The following is a 24,012-nucleotide window of genomic DNA, read 5'->3' as shown; positions in this document are numbered from 1 at the left end:
GGAGTTCAGTCACATAACATTAGTTAGCAGAAATGATGAGACAGAGGGACTGAGTAATTCTTACAGCTGATATTGGCTAATAAAATGAAACACAATAAAAAGTGAAATTATATATAATTCTATATCACAGGGCAGTATATATGTAAAATTACACGAGTTTAAACATATATACTGATACAATATAAATGGAATGTATAGAATGACAATTGTATAGGGATGATCTATGAAGTATAATGGCTCTGGAAGCATAAACATTTTTAAGCATATATTAATCAATGGTTGTTTTACAAAAAATACAATTATTTCATATTTACATGTTTACAACAGAGCATATTGAAAAGCTTTAAAATTATAAATATGCACAATAATAGAATCTGCACTTATAACATATACTGGAGATTAAAATTTTTCACTTAGTAACTTGGAAGGCTTTAAGAGATGTGGCAGTAACTCAGGAAAGGTATTTTGACAAAGCAAAACCAAAATATATGGTATAAATCCTATAACTGCTCCATACTGAACACGGTAGTGAAGGGAAAACTACAGCTAGAAGGCCAAATCAAACCTGCAAGACAACAAACAATGGTTCACAATGAAACATTACATTTCAAAAACTTAGAGAATCAGATGTATACACATTTTCAGTGACTATCAATAGACACTATTTTATACCTCCAATACTGTCTGATAAATGGTGTATGAGCCACAATGCACATAGAATGGTGTCTATACATCCCCATAGCATTGGTACATACTTACTGTCCATATCTGTCCATTACAAAAGTGAAAGGAGGATGAGGGCAGTAAAAATTTAACAACAAATTACTTTTTCGTTTACTTCAAATATTTTGAATCACAAAACATATCTGCATGTTCTGTCAATAGAGATTAAATGACATGTCTGTAAACTTTCCCAAATACAGTGCATATTTACTTCCTATAAATACTTTCAAAACCACACTGTACATTATATTCATACAAATTAAACTGTTACTTTAACAGAAGCTAGCACAAAAACGTCATCACTGACCTAAAAATGTTGACATTTCCATGGAAGGTGTTTGGAGGGAAGAAAGTGCACTTTACAGTCAAGCAAATATGTAATCTACTCCTAAATAAATATGTGAAAGGGCAGAGGTTCAAAGAGTAAAATGGAGTGTGTACCACTCCAACCAATTTAAAATAAATTGGTAATAAATCATTCAAACAATTTAAATATTTGTAGAAAATTTACCATATTCTAATGTTATACGGAACATTTGACAAAATACATTGGGACAGGACCTGTTACAAAAACACTACTACAATAGAGATGATATCTAGCAGGAAGAAGATCAATTAAATAAATGAATCATGATATTCAATATAACTACAGAAGATACTTATTTTCTAATTATTACAATACATAACAGTAACATATTTATATAGGTAATTTTTTTAACAACATTATTTTCTTTATATTTAAATATCTCTAATTCGACTAGAACCGAGAGAATAATTTACAATCATGTAGACTGTATCAGACTTTGTGGCGATAACAGTATTAATGTGTCTCCTACTGCAAAAAGTAAAAAGTAAAGCTGTCCCACTATATGCCATGTAGGTGCCTGGTGGGGAGAGGTGGCATAGCTCCTGCTCATTCTTGACCTCAGTATTAGATGGGGGTGAGTGGCCATGCTTTACCCCTGGGAAAGGACCCTCATACCCATTGGATAGGAGGCTGGGTGGGCACCAAAACCAGTCTGGACGCAGAGGCTAGGGGGTAAATCTTCTGCCCCCATCAGGGATCGAACCACTGTTGTCCAGTCCATAGCCAGTCACTATACTGACTAAGATATGCCAGCTCCTATCTCCTACTGCATCCAGCTATAATTAATGTTCTTTCCAAACACCTGTTTGAAACCTTATGTACCTATGGCTGAATTTATATCAATATCTATAGTTTTACAAAAACCACTGCCACATGTTATAATTTAGATAAAGCAGAATATAATAAAACAGGCTAAACTAGGAGTTTCAAGAAAATTACTATTGCTACCTTATGAACAGAACAAACACCACATATCAAAGAAAACTCTGGGTTCCAGTAAATACAGAACAAAATATTAAGCACTTTATAACTTCACATAATCAAGTAAAATGTCTTTAGTTTCCCTAATTTCTTTTTGCAGTTTGTGTTTATGAGTACCTAGTTACTAGATGAAATCACTCTTTTAAATAATAAGACTTGAGGACAAAGTATGTTCCATTGTATCTTTCTCTGTCCTTATATCATTTTGTCTTTCTCTTTTTTTGTATTTTCATACCAAATCACTAATCTGGGATTGCCACTTAATCTGAAGGCAAGAACAAGTGACTGAATCCCAGAACAAAAATATTTAAAGTCTAGTGAGATACAACAATTTCTATTATGCATATTTGTAAATTTGTTTGATTCAAGTAGTCATCATTATTTAAAATGAACTCAGTATTTAACTTCTGCATTATCTAGTGGTCAAAATGCTAAATACATCATTCTTACTATATAAAAATAATGGAAAAGTCTTAAAACAGAAGCCCATTGTTAAGTTTAAGTAAAAAATGTGGGAATCCAAAAATCTATAGTTGTGTGCTTTTATGAAAAGTCTGCACAAGAATTATAGTTCTAATAACAATAATAGCAATAGATTGAAGGTGATCAAGCACATTCAAAGAAGCTTAAGTTTCATAAAAATTAAGGTTACTTTGAAAATGTAAACATTTTTTGGCAGTCCTAATACATACATTTTATCCAAGAAATCACAAGTTCCAATTAAGACTCTTCTATTGATATATATTTTAAAAAAATCACACATTGAAAAATAAGTGAATTTCCACAAATCAGAAACTTCCTATTTAGCATAGATGTTAAAATATTTGTAATTCCACGGTAGTGTCCACAAAACAATAATATATGTTTTGTGCTGCTGCAGAAAAAGTGCATTTCATCTAGACCTGTACAATAAACTGCATATGCAGTATGAATTTATGTATGTTTATTCTGCCAATCAGCACCACTCATTTCTTTGATACACTTAATTTTTCAGTTTCAGTGCCCATGAAAATGAACACAATACTTTACACTATCAGGAAACAAACTAAACTCAATAGAAATACTCATTATCTGAATATCTTCGCAGAACATTCTGATTATTTTAGCAACAAGAATGTGTTGCCTTTAACAAGAATTTAGAGACAGAAAATGCAAGCATCTGATTATTAAACACAAAATTCTTTCTAAAATGCTGAATATTAAAATAAATGCATATTCTCACTTCCATTCAGAATTATTAAAATGCTGTTGTAAAATTCCATACAGTATACATATATACCAAAAGAAAGTGTGCTCTTGCGCATTCATTTTTTCCAAGATTTTCATACTTACAAGTATACATATAAAAAATACATAGCTTTTATACTTTTTGTGCACTAAATGTATATTACCAATACCCCTTCTTCCACAATACTACTACTTTTAAAATTCTTGAATTGTTTGGATGGTTTGTGTGCTTATATTATCCATCAGAATCTTTATGAGAATTTGACACAGACAGGAACATAAGTTATTTTAGTATTGCAAGAAACAAGTGATTCAACTTCACATGTGTATCATTATTGGCCAGTGAAACTTCGCCCCTGCTACACTGACTAACACAGCAGTCTTGTCAAATGAGATCCACCTATGTTGCTAAAAATTAAATTACATAAAGCTTATACGGAGCATCTATCTTGTGCAGGGATGTCCAACTTAATGTTAATTCTCAGTGTGAGCCAGATAAATAATATCAATGACAGTATAACTTTCTATTTCTCATATAATTATGACTAATATACACTGAAGTATGTTCTTTGGGCAAGAGAATGTCATACCATTTTGATAGCAAATCAAATAAAATTAATAACGACAATTAAAAATGTCAGTAACAGCAGACTCTACAAGACTATAGAAGAAACAGGACAGAATGAGCTATAACATAACTCACTCTCACAGTACTGTCACTGCCCCCCCCCCCCCAAAAAAAAAAAAATTGAATCTATGCAAAATATCAAGCTATTCCATGATGACATTATGAAAGACATCTGAATATATAGAAATATTGTTTTCTAATAAATGTGTTGGGACAAATATGCCCAGTAGGATCATTATGTACAGTGAACAGGAAAGTGTGGTAGAGAAAGCAGTCATGGTTAATTTCAATGTATGACTAAAACCATGAAAAATCTGGGGCAGCTTATAGGTGAGCCTTTTAACTACTACCTCTAAATACAGATCAGGTTTCTTACCAATAAATCAACATGCCAGGTCAATATATATGTGATTATATCTAAGCTGTGTGCTAACCACAAATAACAAACCCAGGCTCAAAATTGGGCATCCCTGCTTTAAAGCAACTGGTTAAAGGTAATAAAACAGATGATGTGCAACAGATACACACATGAGTGAATCATTATTCTCTGAACTACAGTATAATCTAGTTTATATTGAAAACCCTGGCAAACAGCAATAAAAATCAGTATGTAACTGCATGCCTATTTGTCTATTAAGTTCATTTATTCAAATACTTGAAAATACCTCCACTGCATCAAATTATCCAAACTGCTGAGTGATTTTCTTCTTATCTTGCAAACTTCTAAATATGAAATTCCATTATAACATTCATTACATATATCAGGGCAAATATCAGTCAAATATTCACTATAAATTGTTACAACACCTGACAATTTCCTGTCTCTTGATATCATTATGAGAAACCAAATGAGTTCACAGATCTGCTTCTTTATGTAACATGAACATGAAACACAACTAATTATGCTTCGTGGTCTCCAGAGTTGATTCCAATCAATGATTCGGTTTGCTCATCTTCACAATCAGAGATTCTGAAAGAAAGAAAAACAGTAATGCAATGACAATTTTGTGTCCCTTGATTTCTACACTTACAAAAATTCACTGTATTTCAGTTCTTCAATAATATATTTTTTGACTTCAATACTTTTCACATCACCTTACAGAGCCCGACAACTCAGAAATATATTCCTTCACAATTGCCAAAGCAGACAGAGCCCATGCAGGTGGAAGAGATCACAACTGGAAGAATTACCCAAAAGAATTTCTGATACTTAATAAGACAAGAGTATACAAGCTTTTCTTAAACAAGATATGGTTTAATGACCCTTAACTTGCAATGGTAAGGCCTGTGACACACAAAGTGCTTAATTACGTAATGCAACATGTAACCTGTGTAATAAATGAAATTAATACCCTTAAAAGAATGAATTTCCAATTTTGAAATACAAGGAAATATATTACCTGACTGGTCGATTTCTTCTAAACACAAAGATGTAGCACCTCCGAATACCTTCCATCACAGGGTCCCAGTTCTCATAATGGGCAAGCAATGTTACAGCAAAAAATGCAAGAAACATTGGTACAGAACCAATGTAGAACATGGATGGATAATTCACTCTTTTAAACACCACATCAGCAAACATTGACATTGGAATTGTGAGGCTTATGGCAACAGTAGCTATCAGTGATGATGTCAAGAAACAGCCCCTATTGGAAAATGGAGAACCAACAACTTTTAAGAACATTCAAACTTGTGTAAAGAATGCATAATAAAACCTTCCTTATACGCTACATATGAGGGAAACATTTAGAGATTTGTTGTATTATTTCTATATATTTTATGAAACATAGTAGTTACATTTTCAGATTTATACAGCATAATAACTCAGTTTATTCCTGGTAGGTGAACTTAACATTCAAAATGAAAGATACAGACACACATAGGTGTTTGTACTCAACAAGTGACAAACTGTAAAACACGTTGTCCTTTGTGTATATATAAATATTGGATTTCATTAACTTAGCTCGGTATTGGAAAAATATGAACTACAATCTGTCATGATAATAAACAAATTTTTATCATAAGAAACACACAAACAACACAGATAAAGAGTCAGTATTACATACCAGAGCCAAAGTACTTCTGATAGTACAGTTCCAACCAAGCCATTGAGTAAGAGGAATGTCCACTGATGCTGTGTAGGCCATTCAAACAATTCCCAATTACTGTAGTGGAAAAGGAAGAACAATGGCCACAACAGTAGCAGATTAAACAATCCAACAAATCCTGAAAATAGAGATCACAGTATAATATCATCATCCTTATCCATATATTCAAATTTATGTAATTATAACTTACTGGTTATACTCAATATCACACACCACAAATTCTGTAGGTTTAAATTTTATTAAAAAATTAATTAAGAAGGGGAGAGTTACAAACTGTTTATGTGCAACATATCATCATAAAATTCTATTGAATTCAGTATATGTTCAAAGTTTACAAAAGGTTAAATTTCTGGCTGGTAAATTAACCCACTGAAGCTGAAGCTCATCCATAAAATATCTAAAAATTCAGAACTCATCTCAAAGAAAACACAATTTATCACCATTACAAAGATAATGCAGTTAATGTTTTGAGAAATAGCCACTGTTTATTCTAAGAATCATATGAAAGCTATAAATACAGTGTTTGGGCAAAATGCAGTTACTGATTGTTAACCAGGTAGTATATAGTTACAATTGGGTCTGGAAGCAAACAGCATGATATTTAGACTGCAAGAAACATTACTAATTTGTTTGTTATGGACTTTATCCAATGTCATTTTCATCATCTTCAAGTCACAATATTTTGAAGACTGGATCTTTCTTTATATTCAGGAATCAAAGAGATGACATCCATTCTGTTGGATCTGGTAGACTGAGCTACTTTATCTGTGGAGATTCACAGATTGAGAGTAGCTATTATATTGAGATTAGATTCTCAAAATCCATTTCTCTACCATCTGCTTTAATATCATTCTCCCTTCATCATTGCAACCTCTAAGTAGTCTTTTTCCATGAGATTTCATAATCAAAATTTTGAATGCATATCTTATTCAACTGTGAACATAACACGTCCTGCTCATCTCAACTTCCTGGATTTCATTACAGAGTACAAAATACAAAGTTCCTCATTAAACAATTTTCCCCATGCTCTTGCTGGTTCTAGGAACACTTTTTCAATAATAATTCAGATAAACCTTCACATTTATTTAATGTGTGTTCTTCCCTTGAACAGACAGATCAAGTTTCACACCCATATGAAACCAGTAGACTCACAATTTTCAGGTATTCATTAATAAAGCAATAAGATAAAGGACAATGAAATCAATGACAGCACATTATTATCATTATATGATAACAATATGCTTTATTAAAATGACTGTCTTCTTCAATGTTGAAATATATAGTCTGACAAATACTGATTAATGTTTCCACAAAATGTTGGTAAATATCTACCAGACTATATGGTATAACAACCAGAATAAACCCTTTTTCATATTCATCACTGTGAAAACCTTATCTCACCAATATGCTCTATTCTTCTAAATCCTCTCATAAGCACTACCCTCATATCTGTATACAAGACAATCTAATTATGATGGCTGTCTTCTGGGTTGTTGAGCAGTGTAGTCTGGTAATCTGGCATACTTCTACCAGACTGTACAGCGCAACAACCCAGAAGACAGTCATCTTCGGACTCACTGCCATGAAAACCTCAAATTCTACAAGACAATCTAATTTTTATACCGGTTCTTCATTCACTGAACACAGAATTACCCCTAATTACAACACGTTTATCATAGACACCTACCAAAAAACATAGGAATGTCCATTTTATCTTCATGATCTACTTTCTTACGTAAGAAGACCAAGTATGCAGCATAGAAGAAAGCGCTAACTAGAGCCAAAATAGCTCCTGTTGGAACCTTCAATTCAACTTTGAGGTCTGACAGGCTGACCAGCACCTTTACACAAACAGAAATAATCAGGAAGCAACAACATGTCAAAATAAGTGTTCCAGAGTACTTTATGAAAGAATCATGTCTTCATTAATTATATTCTCTACCACATCAAGGAATTTCCTGTCTATCCACTAAGGAATTGTGGATCAGTATGTTATTATTGCTTAAAGAATGTAAATGGGGTCGAGTAATGAGATGTATTACTTGCAATTCCAATATCTCTTGGTCTGTCAAAGGAATATCTGGTTATTAATACAGGAAAGGTATATGAGAGTAGTAATTTACTTACAAGTCCACTGATGCTAATACAAACAGCTACCAATTTAGACAGAGTGAAGCGGTCACCAAGGTTCGATGGAAAAAGAGCAGCCAATATAAGCGTAAATAAACTGGATGTTGAAGACAGAACTGTGACAATGCCTGCTTCAGTATCAGCTAGAGCAATCTGATATGTATAGTTGGCAATAAACCACTGAAAAAAAAGTAACAGCTTAGTTTTTGACAAAATAGAATATTTACCACTGCTCTTACAAACAACTAATTATATTTCAGGCTAATCAATAATCTATCAGAAGCAGTTTCCAGTTTTAAGTTCAACTGGTTTGCTCTTTCAGTTTAAAAATCTACATTTTTGCTATGGAAATGTTGGAAAGATGAGGCAATGAAGATTGCAAATGGAAAGGTCGTGAAATTTAATATGTTCTCAAAATCTGTTACTTTAAACATGAAACAGTAACAATTTCAAACTCAGCAAATCAACTTAATGGATGGAAACAAGAAAATATGAAGATTCTCCAATAAATACAGATGGCCCTTGCAGTAACTTCAGAAGCCTTCTGAATGTAAATTATATCACTAAGCATGCTGAAAGATTGGAGAATTTTGAAACAGCATTCTAAAATATTCATGAATAGTTTGTAAAAATAATTACAGTATAGAGGCCCATAACTTGGTAGTTTCATGCAAGGAACAAACTGCATAAATTTTTCTTCAAATTTATATTAGACAAAAGAGAGGGAGAACTGTACAATGTTGTTCTTCTGGGTTGTAGTATTGTGTTGACAAGGAACTGTAAATTAAACATATTTATGAATTGTTTTTATTTTCATGGTACTTGTCAACATGTTACAAATGGTTATTAAATGCCTTACAGTTTTACTTTCACATTTCTTACTTTTGCCCTGTACTAGAACAGACTGCTGTTCCACTTGTCCTGTCCTAGCTTTACCTCTGTCATAAATGACTATAATTTTCCATACTTATGTAACTCACCAAAATGCAAAATATAAGAGCAATTTTTGCAACTTTCTGTATAGGGAATTTACTAGCTGCTCGTCTTGCAACTTCTCCCGCACGTACACTGGCTTGATATGACAGACGTGCCAAAAGTGCTTCAGTTGCATCAGTCTCTGACATGTGGCGAACCTGCAAAAATAAGTTGCATACACAAGACCAATTCCCTATATACAATATAATGCAGAACCCATAAAAGAGGAAGAATGTACTTATGAAACATGTGATATAAATTAAAATACAAAATTATCAAACTAACCTCAGCAAGTTTGCTGAAACGTACAGACTTTACAGATGAGTCATCACTCTCAGTTCCTGAGCTTCTGTCACTCAGATCTGGGAATTTTATTGGAACAAATGTAGGATCACTCTGCAAAAGAATTTACTCATCATGCTCAACTCACTGCTCATTGTTAAACAATAAAATGTAACATGTTTAGACAAGTTCCATAGGGAATAAAAATTATCCCTTTTACATTGTTTGATGTTTCTGCCTGTTAAGTTTTAACATTCCACTTACTTTTAAATGTTTTGTCACAGTCATAACTTTTGAACCATGACTGGCAATTAACAATTAGTATTATGTACATGTGAGTATACTTGCACACTATACAGTTAAAAACTGTCTTGAAACTTGTATTCAGTTTATGTAAGATGGATTGAAGTATTCTTCCTTTGAGCTGTCCAATACTGCACTTGGTAATTTGTTTATTAACATAACATATAAATATAAGCAAAAGTAAATTCAGATAAAATCTTACCAGACTTGTAGTTCCCTCTGTATAGAAGTTTTCATCTTCCACATTTGGGTCAATATACTGTAATAAGAAAATATTTTGCTCAGCCATTGTGTAAACTGTTATTGTCACTAACAATTGCTTTGAGACCTCCAACTGAAATCTTATGCCCAATTAACAAACATTTTTTGACTTCATCCAATATGAACAGCTTACTCATTAATGTACCGAGTTACTTTAGTCTCAAAGTGTTTAAATGTGAAACCAAACTCAAGGTGCTTTACTTATATATTTTGACCCAAAATTATGGCTGAAAATCTGCAACTTTTTCAGTAGTGCCAAAAGAAACCTTTGTCAAATAAGATATAGTTGTTTTATGGTAATTTCTATTTAACCAGCCATAGGAAGTATTCACCACTAGTTTCTTTTGACAATAGAAGTGTTTTTGCTTCTCCTGAAAAACAGCATTTTTTCTGATTCTCAGCTTCATCTATATAATTACCTTCATTTGAACAACACGTATTTTATAACCTTCAGTATTCCAACGGGAATCATAATTTTTAACCATTTATTATGTTATTTTCCCGGCTGTCTTCATTTCAAAATTTAAGACTTGAAAAACTAGTTAATAAATTAATCAGTCATCAATTTTATATCATACAAAGGCCTTCCTCTTGACATTACAGTGATATAGTCACTCAAAACCTAATTCTATGTACGATGACACACATTACTTATTGCAGAATATCATGTGCCAACTATGACATTCATATAGGTACAGTTCTGGTCTAATAAATGTATACAGTATAGCCTACCTAAATTAATGAAGATACGTACATTTGATGTGGTATAAATTGTAAACATACCATATATGTGGCAGGTTTGTTACACTGGTCCCTCCAAGGTGGCCAAAAGCACAGCCCCAGAAGATACAGAGTGAACATTGAAGTCTTCACATATGTGCTGAAGAAAGGTTTTTCAAAATCTTCATTGTGATATATATACTGAAAACAAATTATATTACATTAAGGTAACAGGAAACAGAATGAAGCAAATGTTCTAATATTTTCTTGTGCTACTTATCACCCACATTAACCATGTTGCCATCATGAAGGAGTGCCCAGCAATATACAAATTAATACAATTTTTGATGGGTTTTGACAATGGTGGATTACTCTTAAAATTATATGATATCTGGACAAAAACGCTGGAAAATTGCCAGATATCGAACAATTTTAAGTATATACAAATTAATTTTGAAGTTAACTAAATATGTGATAAAATCATCCACAGGACTGACATACACTGGTGTTCAAGATGTCAGCATCCAACCTACTGTACTGCCACCTTTGTAAATGTTGGATTCCAGGTTCTCACAACAAATATGCAGATGACTATCTTCTGGGTTGTAGCACCCTGATAACAGAGGCAGTAAATGCCTCCAAAATATTGGTAAACTTTTACCAGATTAAATTGTGCTATAACCCAAAAGATAGCAGCCTTCATTGTGAATTTTTTAAAACAAAACAGAATTTAATGTAGATTATGAACATAGCATTGGTAAACACCTGGGAAACAAGAGATGATGGGGATTTTAAGCCATACTGGCAGTCATTTTGGAGTGAAGAAAACTTTTCATACAGAGGCTTAACTTTCAAATATTTAAGTAATCCTGGGAAAGTTCCCTCAGTACATGATTCCACAGATAACTTAAAGGAACGCTAATATAGTGTGAGCAAGTTTTGTGAAATTTTGTCGGTATTCCATAATTATAGCTTACTTTTTTTAAAGAGAACTAATTACATTTATTTTTACTTCATTTGCTGCTGTATGCATAAGATCTATATCTGGGAAGGTCCTTGGTGTAATTTGTAATATAATTTGCGTACAATACCACAGTAGCAAACACTATACATATGCAACGGAAGAGTAACGTTCTCATCACCTTGGTCAACTCTGAGGAAGATACCCATATAACATCAACTAGCAGAAGGACGAAGAGCCCCAACAAGAGACGTTGTGACTTGTTTAACATTCCGCCCACAGACGATCCTACATTCACCACTTTTACAACCACTGTCATCGTGCTTTCATGGTGAACGAAATGATATTTATGTAGCTGAAAACATCTCAGTTGTATGACTAAATATATTACAGGAAATTTAAACAACTTCTTAAAAATACTGGGGGCGTTTGAATTTAGCCAGTCTTCCTATTCTGTACAGCAGCTTTTAATTTGACATCTCGTATCGGATCAACAGCCGTGAATTCATAAACACTTCATTAAATAATTAACTGAAGAATCACTCATATAAGTCTTTCCTTAAGATTTACATTACAATTAAGTCAGCACCATTATCTTCCCAACTATCATTGCAAACTGAACATATATTGACGTCACATGACTGATGCAGACGACATTAAATGTAAAGTGGCGCCCTGATACCGGAATACGGTGCAGTCACCTATTTTAACAGTATCGCCAACAACAACGAATTTTTGAAAACATATTAATTACTAATATGAGCGAAAAAGTTTACGATGTGTGCATAAATCCATTTAATGTGTTTGTGTATAATATTCCTTACAATTTCCCCGAAACTTTGTTGTATTTACTTACAAGCACGGAGTACAGATTATACCTATAGGTTCTAAAACATGTTGGTCGTACTGCTAATCATCGAACTTTATAAGGAGGTTAGACGAACACATTATGAATTGGTCTGCTTTACACATTCCTTTACAGACGCTTGAATGTCCTGGGGAGGAACGTGTAAATCGGGTCGTAGAGACCAAAGGGAGCATACACGATCATATTTCATTGTTCAGGAAAAATCGGACGATCGGCGGGGACCAAAATCTTGGTCTGAGAAAAAATCTGGATTGTTTTGAAACTTTACATGCACAGATAAATCTGTAAGTGAATAAAATAATATTTTCGACAATTAGGATTTGAGATTTACACGGTTGTGAGTCTTGTCTTGTGGATTGTCGCAACGTGCAGTCTGATGGAAGTTTACCGACGTTTCAGAGGTTCTTATTGCCTCCATCATCAGGGCGATTGAGACAGCAAGGAACTTTTGATAATGTTTCTTCGGGTTTGTGGCGCTGTGTAGAATCGTACGTAGATGCCAACATTTCAGAGAAATATTCTATTTCTATCTTTAAGGCCGAAGTGGCATCGACCCTTTTTATTGTCTATGTGACAAACAAGAAATTCTAATGGATTACCGTACAATGAAATACAATATATCTCTGTATTGGCGTGTGAATTCCATGCATAGAACGTTACAGGATCGAATTGTAGTCGAATGAAAGTCTCGCATTGCTTCCAATTATAAGTTTGTTATAAGCTATTATTCTTCTGTACAAATTTTGCCAATGTTATTTTTTGTGGACACAATTTCAACTATTCGCATCGCCATCATGTTTGTGATTATGACTTACAGACACTGTTCCACTTTATGTAGGATTTTTAGATATTTTTATGATCTGTCTTCACCCTAGTTTTCACCTTCCCATCTCCAACGACTCATTAATCAACGCCATCAAACTGAAAGTTAAATATAGAATGCTTGTAGCCGACATATTGCTGTTTTACATTTTGGGAGGAACAAGCTAAACAGAAGTAAAATATTTGTTGAAGACGAAGAACCATTCATCATTTCAGAACTTTATATGAAGTGGCGCGAATTTCGTTTCTCTTTCACAGTTGTGTGCATTTCACACATTATTACCGATTGTAGGAAATTGAAAGATACGAGGTTAAAGTGATCTCCACTGGCATAACATTACCATACAATTTCGGGGTCTAGTAGTTCAACAGCTGAAGGGGAAATACACATATACAAATACCTGGTGTTATAATTTAATGGAGGAAAGGAAGCTAAAAACGGACTATTTTGGAAACCCACTGTTAAGACCACTCGCCGCTTGCATGTAATTACATACTTTTCGAAGGAACTCGATGCATCCATTTTCAGGATCGAAGTAAAACCTTTCTACGTCCTAGCCCACGGATAACCTACATACGAAAACTACTCAATTCTACTCAAATAAGGAAGCAACAAATTCTTCCAATACTTTTGTAACCATCTACAGCGTCACATAATATCACAACCAAGAATATTTAATCCTGAATACAATTAAATAACTGTAAAAATTTTAAATCTCGTATTTTTCATCAAGTGTTCTAATTTTCTATATTTAACGGTATATGTAACTTAATGAAAATAAGCAAAATGTACTAAGCTGAAAATTGTGTTGTGTTGTGTGCTCGCGTGTGTGCGTGTATGTTTCCCTTTAGAGATAATTGCTCGATCATTCCATTATATATGGTTCATTTTGCAAGTAGTCTGCAACAAGTATTGGGTATACATTGCTCACAAAGATATTGTTTTTTAAAATGAATTCTATAGAAGTACATGCACCTATTGCAAATGGTGTGCCACAATCAGCTCATTTATCCAGGACAGTGACACGAACGAAGAAAGGTTCTTATTTTTAGTATGTTTCAGATGTAATTAAACTTTGAGGTTATATCCTGGATAAGAACTCAAAACTTGAAAATGTTAGTTAAAAACTATACTTGTGTTGTTAGTTCAGATTGGAAACAATTTCTGTGATAGTTTTGTGCTGACATGTCCTGGAGTAGTGGCATAAAATAGGACATGATCATTTATTTCCCTCTCCGTTCCATTTCATCATTCATTTATGATTATATGTCATTTGACCCCAGATGATATGTACAGTCAGTACAATGTTGTTGAATAATGCACCACTGATTTTATTTATTTTAGTTCCAGAATTACCTCTGCTGGAGAACCGTAACTGGTTGATCCATCTTCACTATTCTAGGAAGGAGTTTGTTATATGTAAAATTTTACTTCAAGAAGAGTTAGAAAAGAGCAATGGAATGTGTGAATATGCGAATTATGTACAGGTAGATAATAAAATTTTTTGTTGGCGGATCTAAGTGTTTATTAAGATCTGTTCAAGAGCAGTTGCATTAAAGTTGTCATCTGAGGTTATGGGTTCAAAGTCTTATCAAGAAATGGATTTTCCTTTATTATGTTGTTATGTCTTTACAGTAGGGCATGGTAATAAAGTTAGAATGGTTTGTGTTGGCGTTAGTAAATGTAAATTAAACCTTAATTCATTGAGAAGTTAGGAGTATTGAATAGGTTAGAATAGTTTTATGCCTATTCTGTTATTTTAAGAAGACTATTGTTTGCATTGTACCAAGTACTGTAATGTAGTAGAAGTTAAACTAATCACTGTCAATCAGTGTTCATGCCATTTGCCTTTTCTTGCAGCTTTTGCAACTTGATTTTTGTCATTTATTGATTTTCATCCATTAATTTTAATCAATTTTCATTATGTTTCTGACATGGGAGCATCTGAAAGCCCTTCCACTGCTGACACAGTATGTGGTTTGAAATTTCTAATATTCATGGGTAGGTATTTATGATTGGTGTAGTGTATTTGAAGAACATTGCTGGAAGCAGTGGCAGTGGAGCCCTGGGTGAGACTGATTAGTGAGGTCACTTAAAAAAAATGCATGTAAGGCAATTTACATGATTTAATTTATTATATCTTTAATGGTGTGAAAACTGCCTCTCTAGAACTGACTCATCCATTATAAGGAGAAAAGGCAATTTCACTTCGTTTAAGTGTGAGGCTTGTGACACCCTGGCCATTGCCCACTTCACCCACCCCCTTTGCCAACACTGACTTAAAGTGTTCCTGCTTCTTTATTTCTCTTTCAGGGTCTTATCTTGAGGCATGAAGGGAAGATTCAGGAATCTCTTGAATATTTTCAGACATGCCATACTCTCAACCCAAGAAATGTAAACAATATCAAAGAAGTGGCCCGCTCTCTGTAAGTAGAAATATTTAAGCATTTAATGGGCACAGAAATCATTGTATTTGTGTGGTTGTCAATTTAATCAGTATGATAACTGCAATGGTAAGGACCATGGCATCTATGTCTGAGACCCATAATATTGTTTTAATGCTTATCTTCTCTTAATTTTCTTTAACTTTTTGTCACAGCAGTAATTTAAGTGTAGTGGTGGAAGTGGAATCCAGACAGTATAAAGCTCATTTGAATTACTCTACTCTGCCAATAGATGGAACATATTGTGAGAATGGTTAATACAGAATTGGGTATGTTTAGGAGATTTTTATTTGTATATATTCACAGATGCTGTCAGTAGGTCAGACTGTAGTATTCAACAATGGGAGATTTAATGAGTATTGAATTGGAAAGGTTATAGAAGAAATTTAAGATACTCCTCATCATTTCTTTGAGATAATGCATATTTGTATTTGTATAATCAAAGTATTTATCTTGGACCCAGTTTCAAATGATAAAGTTGTTATTGTTATAACGTTGTCACTGATTTTATGTTGTGTATGTTTTTCTATCTACACATGTTGCTGGAAATGTGAAAATGCTATATATGTAAAAAGTGTGACTGGCACTTATACCAAATGTTTTGTAAATTCTGACATTGATACATGATCATTAACTTGTTATTCAACCAACCAGTTAATGAACACATGTTCTTAAGTTAAATATCAAAACAAAAAATTAAATAAATTTAAGATTTTTAGCAGTTTATGTTTTAGAGTATCTTCTGGTTTTAGGGTAAGACACTGGACTCTCATTCACAGTCCTAGGTTTTATCCCTCTTCAGATCTGTGTGAGGATTTTTCTGTTCATAAACTGTACCCTTCACCACTATCAAAGAAAAAAGACTTTTGGAAAGTGACGAATATCAGGCTTAACCCACACTATGGTTTGAAGAATACATTAAACTATTGTGTCCCTTTTCTGTCCTCATAATCATCCTACTGTCAAGAGTAACATAAGTACTATATGAGAGCTTCCATTTTAGAAATGGATTACAGATTTTCTTATGGTTGGCAGAGGCCACAAAAGTCACAAAGACCATCCCTTGGGATTATTAAAACCCCCCACCTACCAATTTATAGTTTTTGTTACTTTCCTTTTCTTGCTAAAATTGTTAATGCATCAATGCATCTTCCAGTTATCTCCTTGGACGACATGGATTGGCCATAGAAGCCTACCTGGAAGCAGAGAATGTATCCAACAAACCAGACTGGGATATTTATCACAACTTGGGTATGGATTGAGTTTATGTTTTTACAACATATTGATCATTCAGTAATGGATGGAAATGCTTGAACTTACTGCATCAGACCCCAGAACCAGTGTGGGCATGGTGACTGTGAGAGATATCCATTTCCCTGCTGGGAATTAAACCCCAGTTATTGAGCCCATTGCTTGTCACTTTTCTGACTGAGCTGTGTAGATCCTCTTCTTCCAGCATAATTTTGTGAAGAGTTTAGAGATGACTGGTGTGGATCTTTTTGTACAGTGGTATTGTCTTGTCTGCAGGTACTTGTTTGGTTCATGTCAATGAGCACAGAAAAGCCAAAGAATATTTACTGACTGCCATTCAACTGAGCCATCAAGAGGCCTCTTATGTGGAGCTTGCCAAGATCCATCTTCTTGAAAATGACATTGAAGGAGCAATTGGAATTTATAATGCAGCTTTAGAGTAAGTGCAATAGATGTTATGTCTGTTTTTGGAAATGAAACATTTTGAGCATGGATAGTTTCATCTTCTGTTGCTAGATGTTTTTTCCACTTCTTGTGATTCTTTCAGCATATTAAAAAATTGCCATTAATTTCTTTACCATGTTTTCTGCTAAACATTAGTGTGCTGTTAAAAATGGCTCGCTTAAGCAGTAAGCCAGTGGCAGAGTAGCTGGGAGTGAATACATTAATTGGCACAAAATTATTAATGTTAATTACTTTAATTATGTTTATCAGGTGGTATCCAGACAGCTCTAAGCTGGCAACCTCATTGGGATTGTTATACATGACAACTGGACACCACCAACGTGCATTTGAGAAGCTTGGCTCTGCTCTTGCACATGACCCAATGTGTACCAAGGCCTTATTGGCTGCTGGTTTTGTTATGCAGGTATAGTGAAACATTGAGGTGGATGGAGGGTCTCATAGGTTATTAATGGTGCTAAATTAAATTTGAATATATATGAGTTGAGAGAATAGTTTCATATGTAGACTGTGAAGGGTTGTGGAGGAACCAGTTGTAACTTATTTCAAGTTATACTCCATGTTTATCTGGATGGACGTAGAAAAATAATGAAAAATCAAGCCTTAGTCAGTAGGGAGTCAGTGAATACCCTGAGTGAGACTTGATTCAAGTATCTCTTGAATACAAATAAGAAGCATTACTGCTTGAGCTAAACTTTCATTCTTTGTTTGGCATAGTATTTGTCTTTTAGAAGCAGTCAGCCTCAAAATTTGAAGAACAACAAAAGAACAAATTGCCTGAATTATTATACTCATTATGATTGAGCAAGAGATACTTTCTGAAGATAAAATTAAGTAGTGATGGAACATTTGGGACAATAAAGCAGCAGCAACATGATTGTGTTAAGACTTTTAAATAATTTACATATGAACATTATGGTGTATTGTTTAAATTTTTATGTCTGAAACCAATTTAAATAATCAAATATAATTTTATGTATGAAATAAATCTTATTAATATCAGAATTTAATTATTTGTGATGATAATCACACTTATTGGTATGGGATTGCAGATTTCTTAAGTACACAGAATTAATTTTAAATGTGTTTTGTCCAGCTATGCATCAAATGTTTGATCATGGAATGGCAACACTTTATATTAAACTACACTTGGTTGGTTAGTTGTAGGTTTGTTTGTTTCTTAACATATTTAATTATGTTTCTTTAACTGTGTAGGCTATAGAGTGATTTTAATTTATGATTTTATAAGGCTGTCAGAGGAAGTACCTGCTATAAGGTACTATGCTGGCATTTCCCAAGTTGGTTATTCTGTGGGTTGTAATCAACTACAGACCCTACAGAATATGAAACAGAAGTTATGACTGCCCAACCCTGATGTTCAGTAAAGAAACGTGGTAGACACACCAAAAATATCAGTAATTTTCCTTTGCTTGTAGAATATGTGTACTACCGTGTGATTGTCTCTGGGTTTTTTTTCAGAATTATCAGGATTTTGACATTGCTCTATCCAAGTATAAAATAGCTGCACAGTTCCTACCTGAGTCAATTTCCCTTTGGAACAATATTGGAATGTGTTTCTTTGAAAAGAAGAAATATGTAGCTGTAAGTTACTTAGTTTTTATAACAGAATAGTAGTATAACACTAACATTTAAGTTTTACATAAATTATAGTCAGTATTTAATACATTTGGCAAGTATCACATGGAAATTCTGCTAGGAGATTTCAATACAAAAATTGGGAGGGAGGATATTTTCAAACCCACAATAGGCAATGAGAGTCTGCATGTACTTAGTAATGACAATGGTGTTAAAGCAATAAACTTCACTATGTTGAAGGATTTAATTATAAAGAGTACAAAACTTCAACACTGTGATATTCATAAGTACTTCTCCAGATGGCAGCATACACAATTAGGTAGATCATGTTTTAGTAGATAATAAGAGGCAGACAAGTTTAACTGAATAAGAGAATGTTTGAAAGGTAAAATCATTGAGCTTGAGACAAATAAATAGTAAGGACAAAAATATCACAGATCTGTACAGAGGCATAAATGATTTTAAAAAGGGATATCAACCTCAGACTAATTTGGTAAAGGATGATAATGGCAATTTGCTTGCAGATCCAATCAAAATTTTGAATAGGTGGAAACATTTCTTTAACCAGCTCTTAAATCTACATGGGACTGATGATGTTAGACAGATTACAATACATATGGCTGAACTGTTAGTGCCAGAACCTAGTTTAGATGAAGTTGAATTAGTCATTGGAAAGTTGAAAAGTTATAAATCTCCAGGTATTGATAAAATTCCAGCAGAATTAATTAAAGCAGGTGGCAAAAGGTTGCATTTGAGGATCCATAAGCTTATTCAGTTAATTTGGGATAAGGAAATGATGCCACAACAATGAGCACTTCAGCCACTTCATTCAGTCATGTCCAGGATGGATCTGTGTTTCAGTGTGTGCTGACCCCAACTTCTGTAATAATGCCATCTGTCAGTCTCTGAGAGAGCAACCATAGTTAATATAAATCTGTAACTTTGCTAATAATTTGATTTTACACATTTCTACACTACATTCAGATTGATGTTTTGTAATTGCAGGCTATTAGCTGCCTTAAAAGAGCAAACTACTTATCACCATTAGACTGGAAGACTTTGTATAACCTGGGACTTGTTCACCTGACAACAAAACAGTATGCATCTGCTTTCCATTATCTGTCAGCAGCAATCAACCTGCAGCCAACTTCTGCAAAGACCTACATGTTGCTTGCTTGTATGTATTGAGGGGTATTTCTGTTTACCATGCTACTTCGAGTCGAGTTTTTAAAAACACTTAGCTCGACTCAAACTCTTAAAAATGTTCGAAAAAATCGAGTTTCGACACTTGTGTCGTCATTTCCAGTATCGCGCCTAGGATCCATTTTCTTCGCAATCGATAAAGCGACCATCGACTTTCAGCTCGCAGCGTTTATCGATAGTGCGTAGTGAGCGTCGATCTCTCACTCTGCGTGTATTTCGGTTGGATATATCTGCGCGCAGGAGGCGGGAATGTGTTTGGTGTATCGGCTTATAATGTGCAGTGCGCGTAACCGACGAAAGTTGATTTCAGTCGATATCATATTAGTAGTTATAAAATCAGTCTTTAAATGAAACAAAAATGTACGTAATCGAGAACAATGAATTACTTTGTAGAAATAAGAATTCAAACATGCCTTAAAACTGATTTTATAACCTTTTATTTTTTTTTGACAGTGGCATTGAAGAACCTTGATGATCCTGATAATGCCCATCATGCATTTGAACAGGCAGCAAAGCTTGACCCTAATGACGCAGCTGTGGCTTTGAATTATGGAGTACTTTTGAATTCAGTTGGAGAAAGAGAAAAGGCATCAGCCCAGTTGCGGCAATTTCAGGAACTTGCAGAGAGAGGTTCAGGACTTGACCAAGAGGTATGGAGGAAAGTTAATTAGGTAGTGACCATTGTCATTTAAAGGTGTATTAAAAGTTTACTTCTTTGCATTGCGTTTAGTGAAATTCCATTTCATAGGTAAAGTTCTAATTGAGGACTGAATTTATAATAATATGCTCTCTGGTTAGGGCTGTATCTCAGTAATGGTGATATGTAAGTTAATATAGAGCATTTGTGGATTGATGATGAGAAAAACAAAGTACTTAGAGAAAAGTGAACAAGTTCACTATTCATCACAAATTAAATACATACTGTCCTGGGATTGAACCTGGGTCTCTGATGAGAAACTAGAATCTAGTTATGTGTTCTGTGTCAAGACTGTGTGCCTGTAATAATTTGTTTTCAACATTGACCATTCATAATTGCAGTTAATGTTACTGTTACAGTTTTGTCTGTTTTATAGTATTGTATTGGATTATATTACATTTCCCTGTATCTGTATCTTTTTTTTGAGTTCTGAAACCAAACCATAGAAACTCTACTGTGAAAATTCATTAGTAGATTAAAAAAATGTGTGTTGTTTGCAAATGAAGAACTAATTTACAAAATTGACTCGTTTTGTAAAACTTTCAACCTCAGTTGTCATTTGTAGTTGACTACACATCTTTGGAGATTGAATACGCTTATGAATGCTGGTGGTTTTATTGGATAAAATATCTGGTGCTTAGCATGTCAAGTGCCTGTCATTTGATTTTGGTATATTGTATTTTCAGTTGTTAGAGGCAGCACAAAACTTGAGCTTGAGCTTGACAAAAGTGAATAAAAATTATCTGGAGACAGATGCTAATGAAAAGTGCAAAGAGGATGAGACAAATGATGCTGATAAGGTGAAGAATGATGGTGAAGGTTCAGTGGATACACATGAGATGGATCCTGATGAAGTGTGAAGGTACATTCACATGTTGATATTATCTGTAAACATTGTTATTGGTGCATTTTTTGTTCATTAACCATTCTCCTTGAGGGAATTTACATTCCAGAATATCCTGCTCCAGGTAAAGTATCCACAATCCTGTCATTTAAAATCAACAGATTTCCACATTTCCTTAATCACTGACAAATAAATAAATCTAGTTGACACATATACCAAACAACTGCCTGGACTTTCATCCTGCAGGCAGTGCAAGTAGAAGAAAATTATTGCAACATTCTAGAAGACAGCCATCATCTTGTTGCTGTGAGAACCTGAAATTTCACCAAGAAGATTAATGTTAATGCACTTTGTTTCTGAAGATCATCAGTTGCTTCTCTGACTGATGGCATAGCAGCAGCTTACAAATAACAAAGACCACACTAATTTCTGGTGACCATAACAGTCATACACATGGTTGCATATGTTAAAAGATGGCAAAGCATTTACAGTCTGGTTTTGGTTATATATATGTTATTGAAAATAAATATAAACATAACAAACTGAGGTGATATGGTAAACTAGCCATAGATTTACACTGCATGGTAGTGAAAAGTTTGAATACAATTTGCATTATGAGAACTTAACTAATCTGTGGTTTGTTGTAAGTTAGAGAGTGGTCTCAAACAAGTTTTAGCAGCTGTCACAAAGTAGTAGGACAGTATTATAACTTTCTAGTCATAATTTTATATACATGTTATTTTTTCTCTTTTTCTTTATATTAATTTGATAAAATGTATCTTGTAAAAAGTATCAGTAAAAACTGAAACAACATGTGTCATAAATCAGGTGAAGTGTAGAGATTTAAATAATTTAGTGAATACCACAACATTATCTGTTCTTGAGAAGCTAACAGTTATGCCTCAAGTCAAATATTCCATATTGTATGGAACCTGAGGACTCATTACTGTGACATTAACCATTTGACAAGTATGAACATACCAATATGAATGTAGAAGTACATTTTTCATGTCCTTATAGACTGTGATTGTGCAGCTGATCTTTACTTTGTTTTGAACTGTAAGCTCCTGACATCTGCTGGAGACTAATTACACTAAGATCTCTGTTGGTTTCTTTGTGTCTGTATTGCAAACATAAAGGTGTAAAACATGCTGTTTCTGGGTGAACAGTGTTATTTGGAGGCCTCATCAAATTGTGACTCTTGTGTATAACACAAAATTATTTGATCTTCTGATGGAAAAGTGGCATAAGTTATGTGAATTTATTATGAGAGGAAAGAAACTCATTTTAGCAGTGGTTTCAGATCCTTTAAACATCACACCTCAAAGGGTAAATGCATTCTACACCTGCACCCAATTCCAAATTCCTTTATACATACAGACATCATAATGTAACCTTCAAAATAGATGTTACTATTAGCATCATGGTTAGGGTCACAACCTTTCCCTCTCCATCCTGTAATTTTTGTCCTTTCAGTGTCTTCACAGTGATCATCTTTGGAAACAGGTTTATGGAATTGCAGTTTTATGTCGGACCTCTTCACATTGCCCAACCTGGAAGCCCAGACTTTATATAGTCCGTTCAGGCCAGTGATTGATGGTTCTGTGACTACTACAGCAGTCCTGGTGCAAGTGAGTTCCTGACATTTTTTATTTTTTACATTAACCTGTTATTTGTTGCTCATATTCCCTGACAAGAATTGCAGACCTATCTGTTGATTGTCTTTTGGATATAATCACATAATTTTGAGTCATTGAGAGTTTATAAACATTTTCTTGAATTAATCTTTATCATATGGGAATGGGAGATTTGAATCCCATATTCTGTAAGTCCCTGTAAGGTTTTATCTTCAAGGTTAACAGTTTAGCAATATGCTAGTGAGATGCCAAATGGGTCATGCATAAAGTTTTGCACAAATAATGAAAGTTAATTGGATTTTTTTGCATTCTCAAAGTATTTTGTAATTTTAATTTGACTTTCTGTAGCTGCATTTCTGTCAGAACAATCTTCAGAAAGGACTGTAGGCATTTATTATTGATATTGGTAACTACAGTGAAACCTCTATCCATCGTTCTCCGAACTATCGTTTTCCCGGATGCATCGTCTGTTTTGTTCGGTCCCTGATACGTCCCATATAAAATAATGTTATACTTTCTCG

At 33.9% G+C, this 24,012-nt stretch overlaps 2 protein-coding genes across 6 annotated transcripts; one reads left to right on the top strand and one right to left on the bottom strand.

Moving 5' to 3' along the window:
- Positions 1 to 97: 97 nt before the first annotated feature.
- LOC110827343 (solute carrier family 35 member F5) lies at positions 98 to 12,328 on the bottom strand. Its single transcript, XM_022058946.2, has 10 exons — positions 11,848 to 12,328; positions 10,769 to 10,906; positions 9,927 to 9,983; positions 9,425 to 9,535; positions 9,145 to 9,297; positions 8,162 to 8,344; positions 7,722 to 7,875; positions 5,993 to 6,152; positions 5,327 to 5,572; positions 98 to 4,896 (listed from the first exon to the last, which is right to left on the bottom strand). Exons 1-10 carry the CDS (start codon positions 11,983 to 11,985, stop codon positions 4,827 to 4,829), a joined length of 1,410 nt encoding a protein of 469 aa, XP_021914638.1. The 5' UTR covers positions 11,986 to 12,328; the 3' UTR covers positions 98 to 4,826.
- Positions 12,329 to 14,224: 1,896 nt separating this feature from the next.
- BBS4 (Bardet-Biedl syndrome 4) lies at positions 14,225 to 23,536 on the top strand. 5 transcript variants are annotated; one of them, XM_022058915.2, is made up of 11 exons: positions 14,225 to 14,395; positions 14,702 to 14,844; positions 15,671 to 15,783; positions 16,958 to 17,052; positions 17,329 to 17,491; positions 17,767 to 17,920; positions 18,994 to 19,116; positions 20,116 to 20,287; positions 20,767 to 20,963; positions 21,697 to 21,872; positions 23,331 to 23,536. In XM_022058915.2, exons 1-10 carry the CDS (start codon positions 14,308 to 14,310, stop codon positions 21,868 to 21,870), a joined length of 1,422 nt encoding a protein of 473 aa, XP_021914607.1. In that variant the 5' UTR covers positions 14,225 to 14,307; the 3' UTR covers positions 21,871 to 21,872; positions 23,331 to 23,536. The 5 variants fall into 5 exon arrangements, with proteins under 5 accessions (XP_021914607.1, XP_087214227.1, XP_021914606.1 ...); XM_087358101.1 differs by lacking the exon at positions 23,331 to 23,536 and adding an exon at positions 22,101 to 23,150; XM_022058914.2 differs by lacking the exon at positions 23,331 to 23,536 and having other exon boundaries at positions 21,697 to 23,150.
- The last annotated feature ends 476 nt before the right edge of the window (positions 23,537 to 24,012 follow it).

The sequence above is a fragment of the Zootermopsis nevadensis genome, unplaced genomic scaffold (assembly GCF_977971745.1).
Source record: "Zootermopsis nevadensis isolate Lab colony 2312 unplaced genomic scaffold, Znev_1.0 Znev_ptg000029l, whole genome shotgun sequence".
NCBI lineage: Eukaryota > Metazoa > Arthropoda > Insecta > Blattodea > Termopsidae > Zootermopsis > Zootermopsis nevadensis.
Note: the sequence above shows the minus strand (reverse complement) of the source record. Positions and strands in the feature narration are given on the sequence as shown.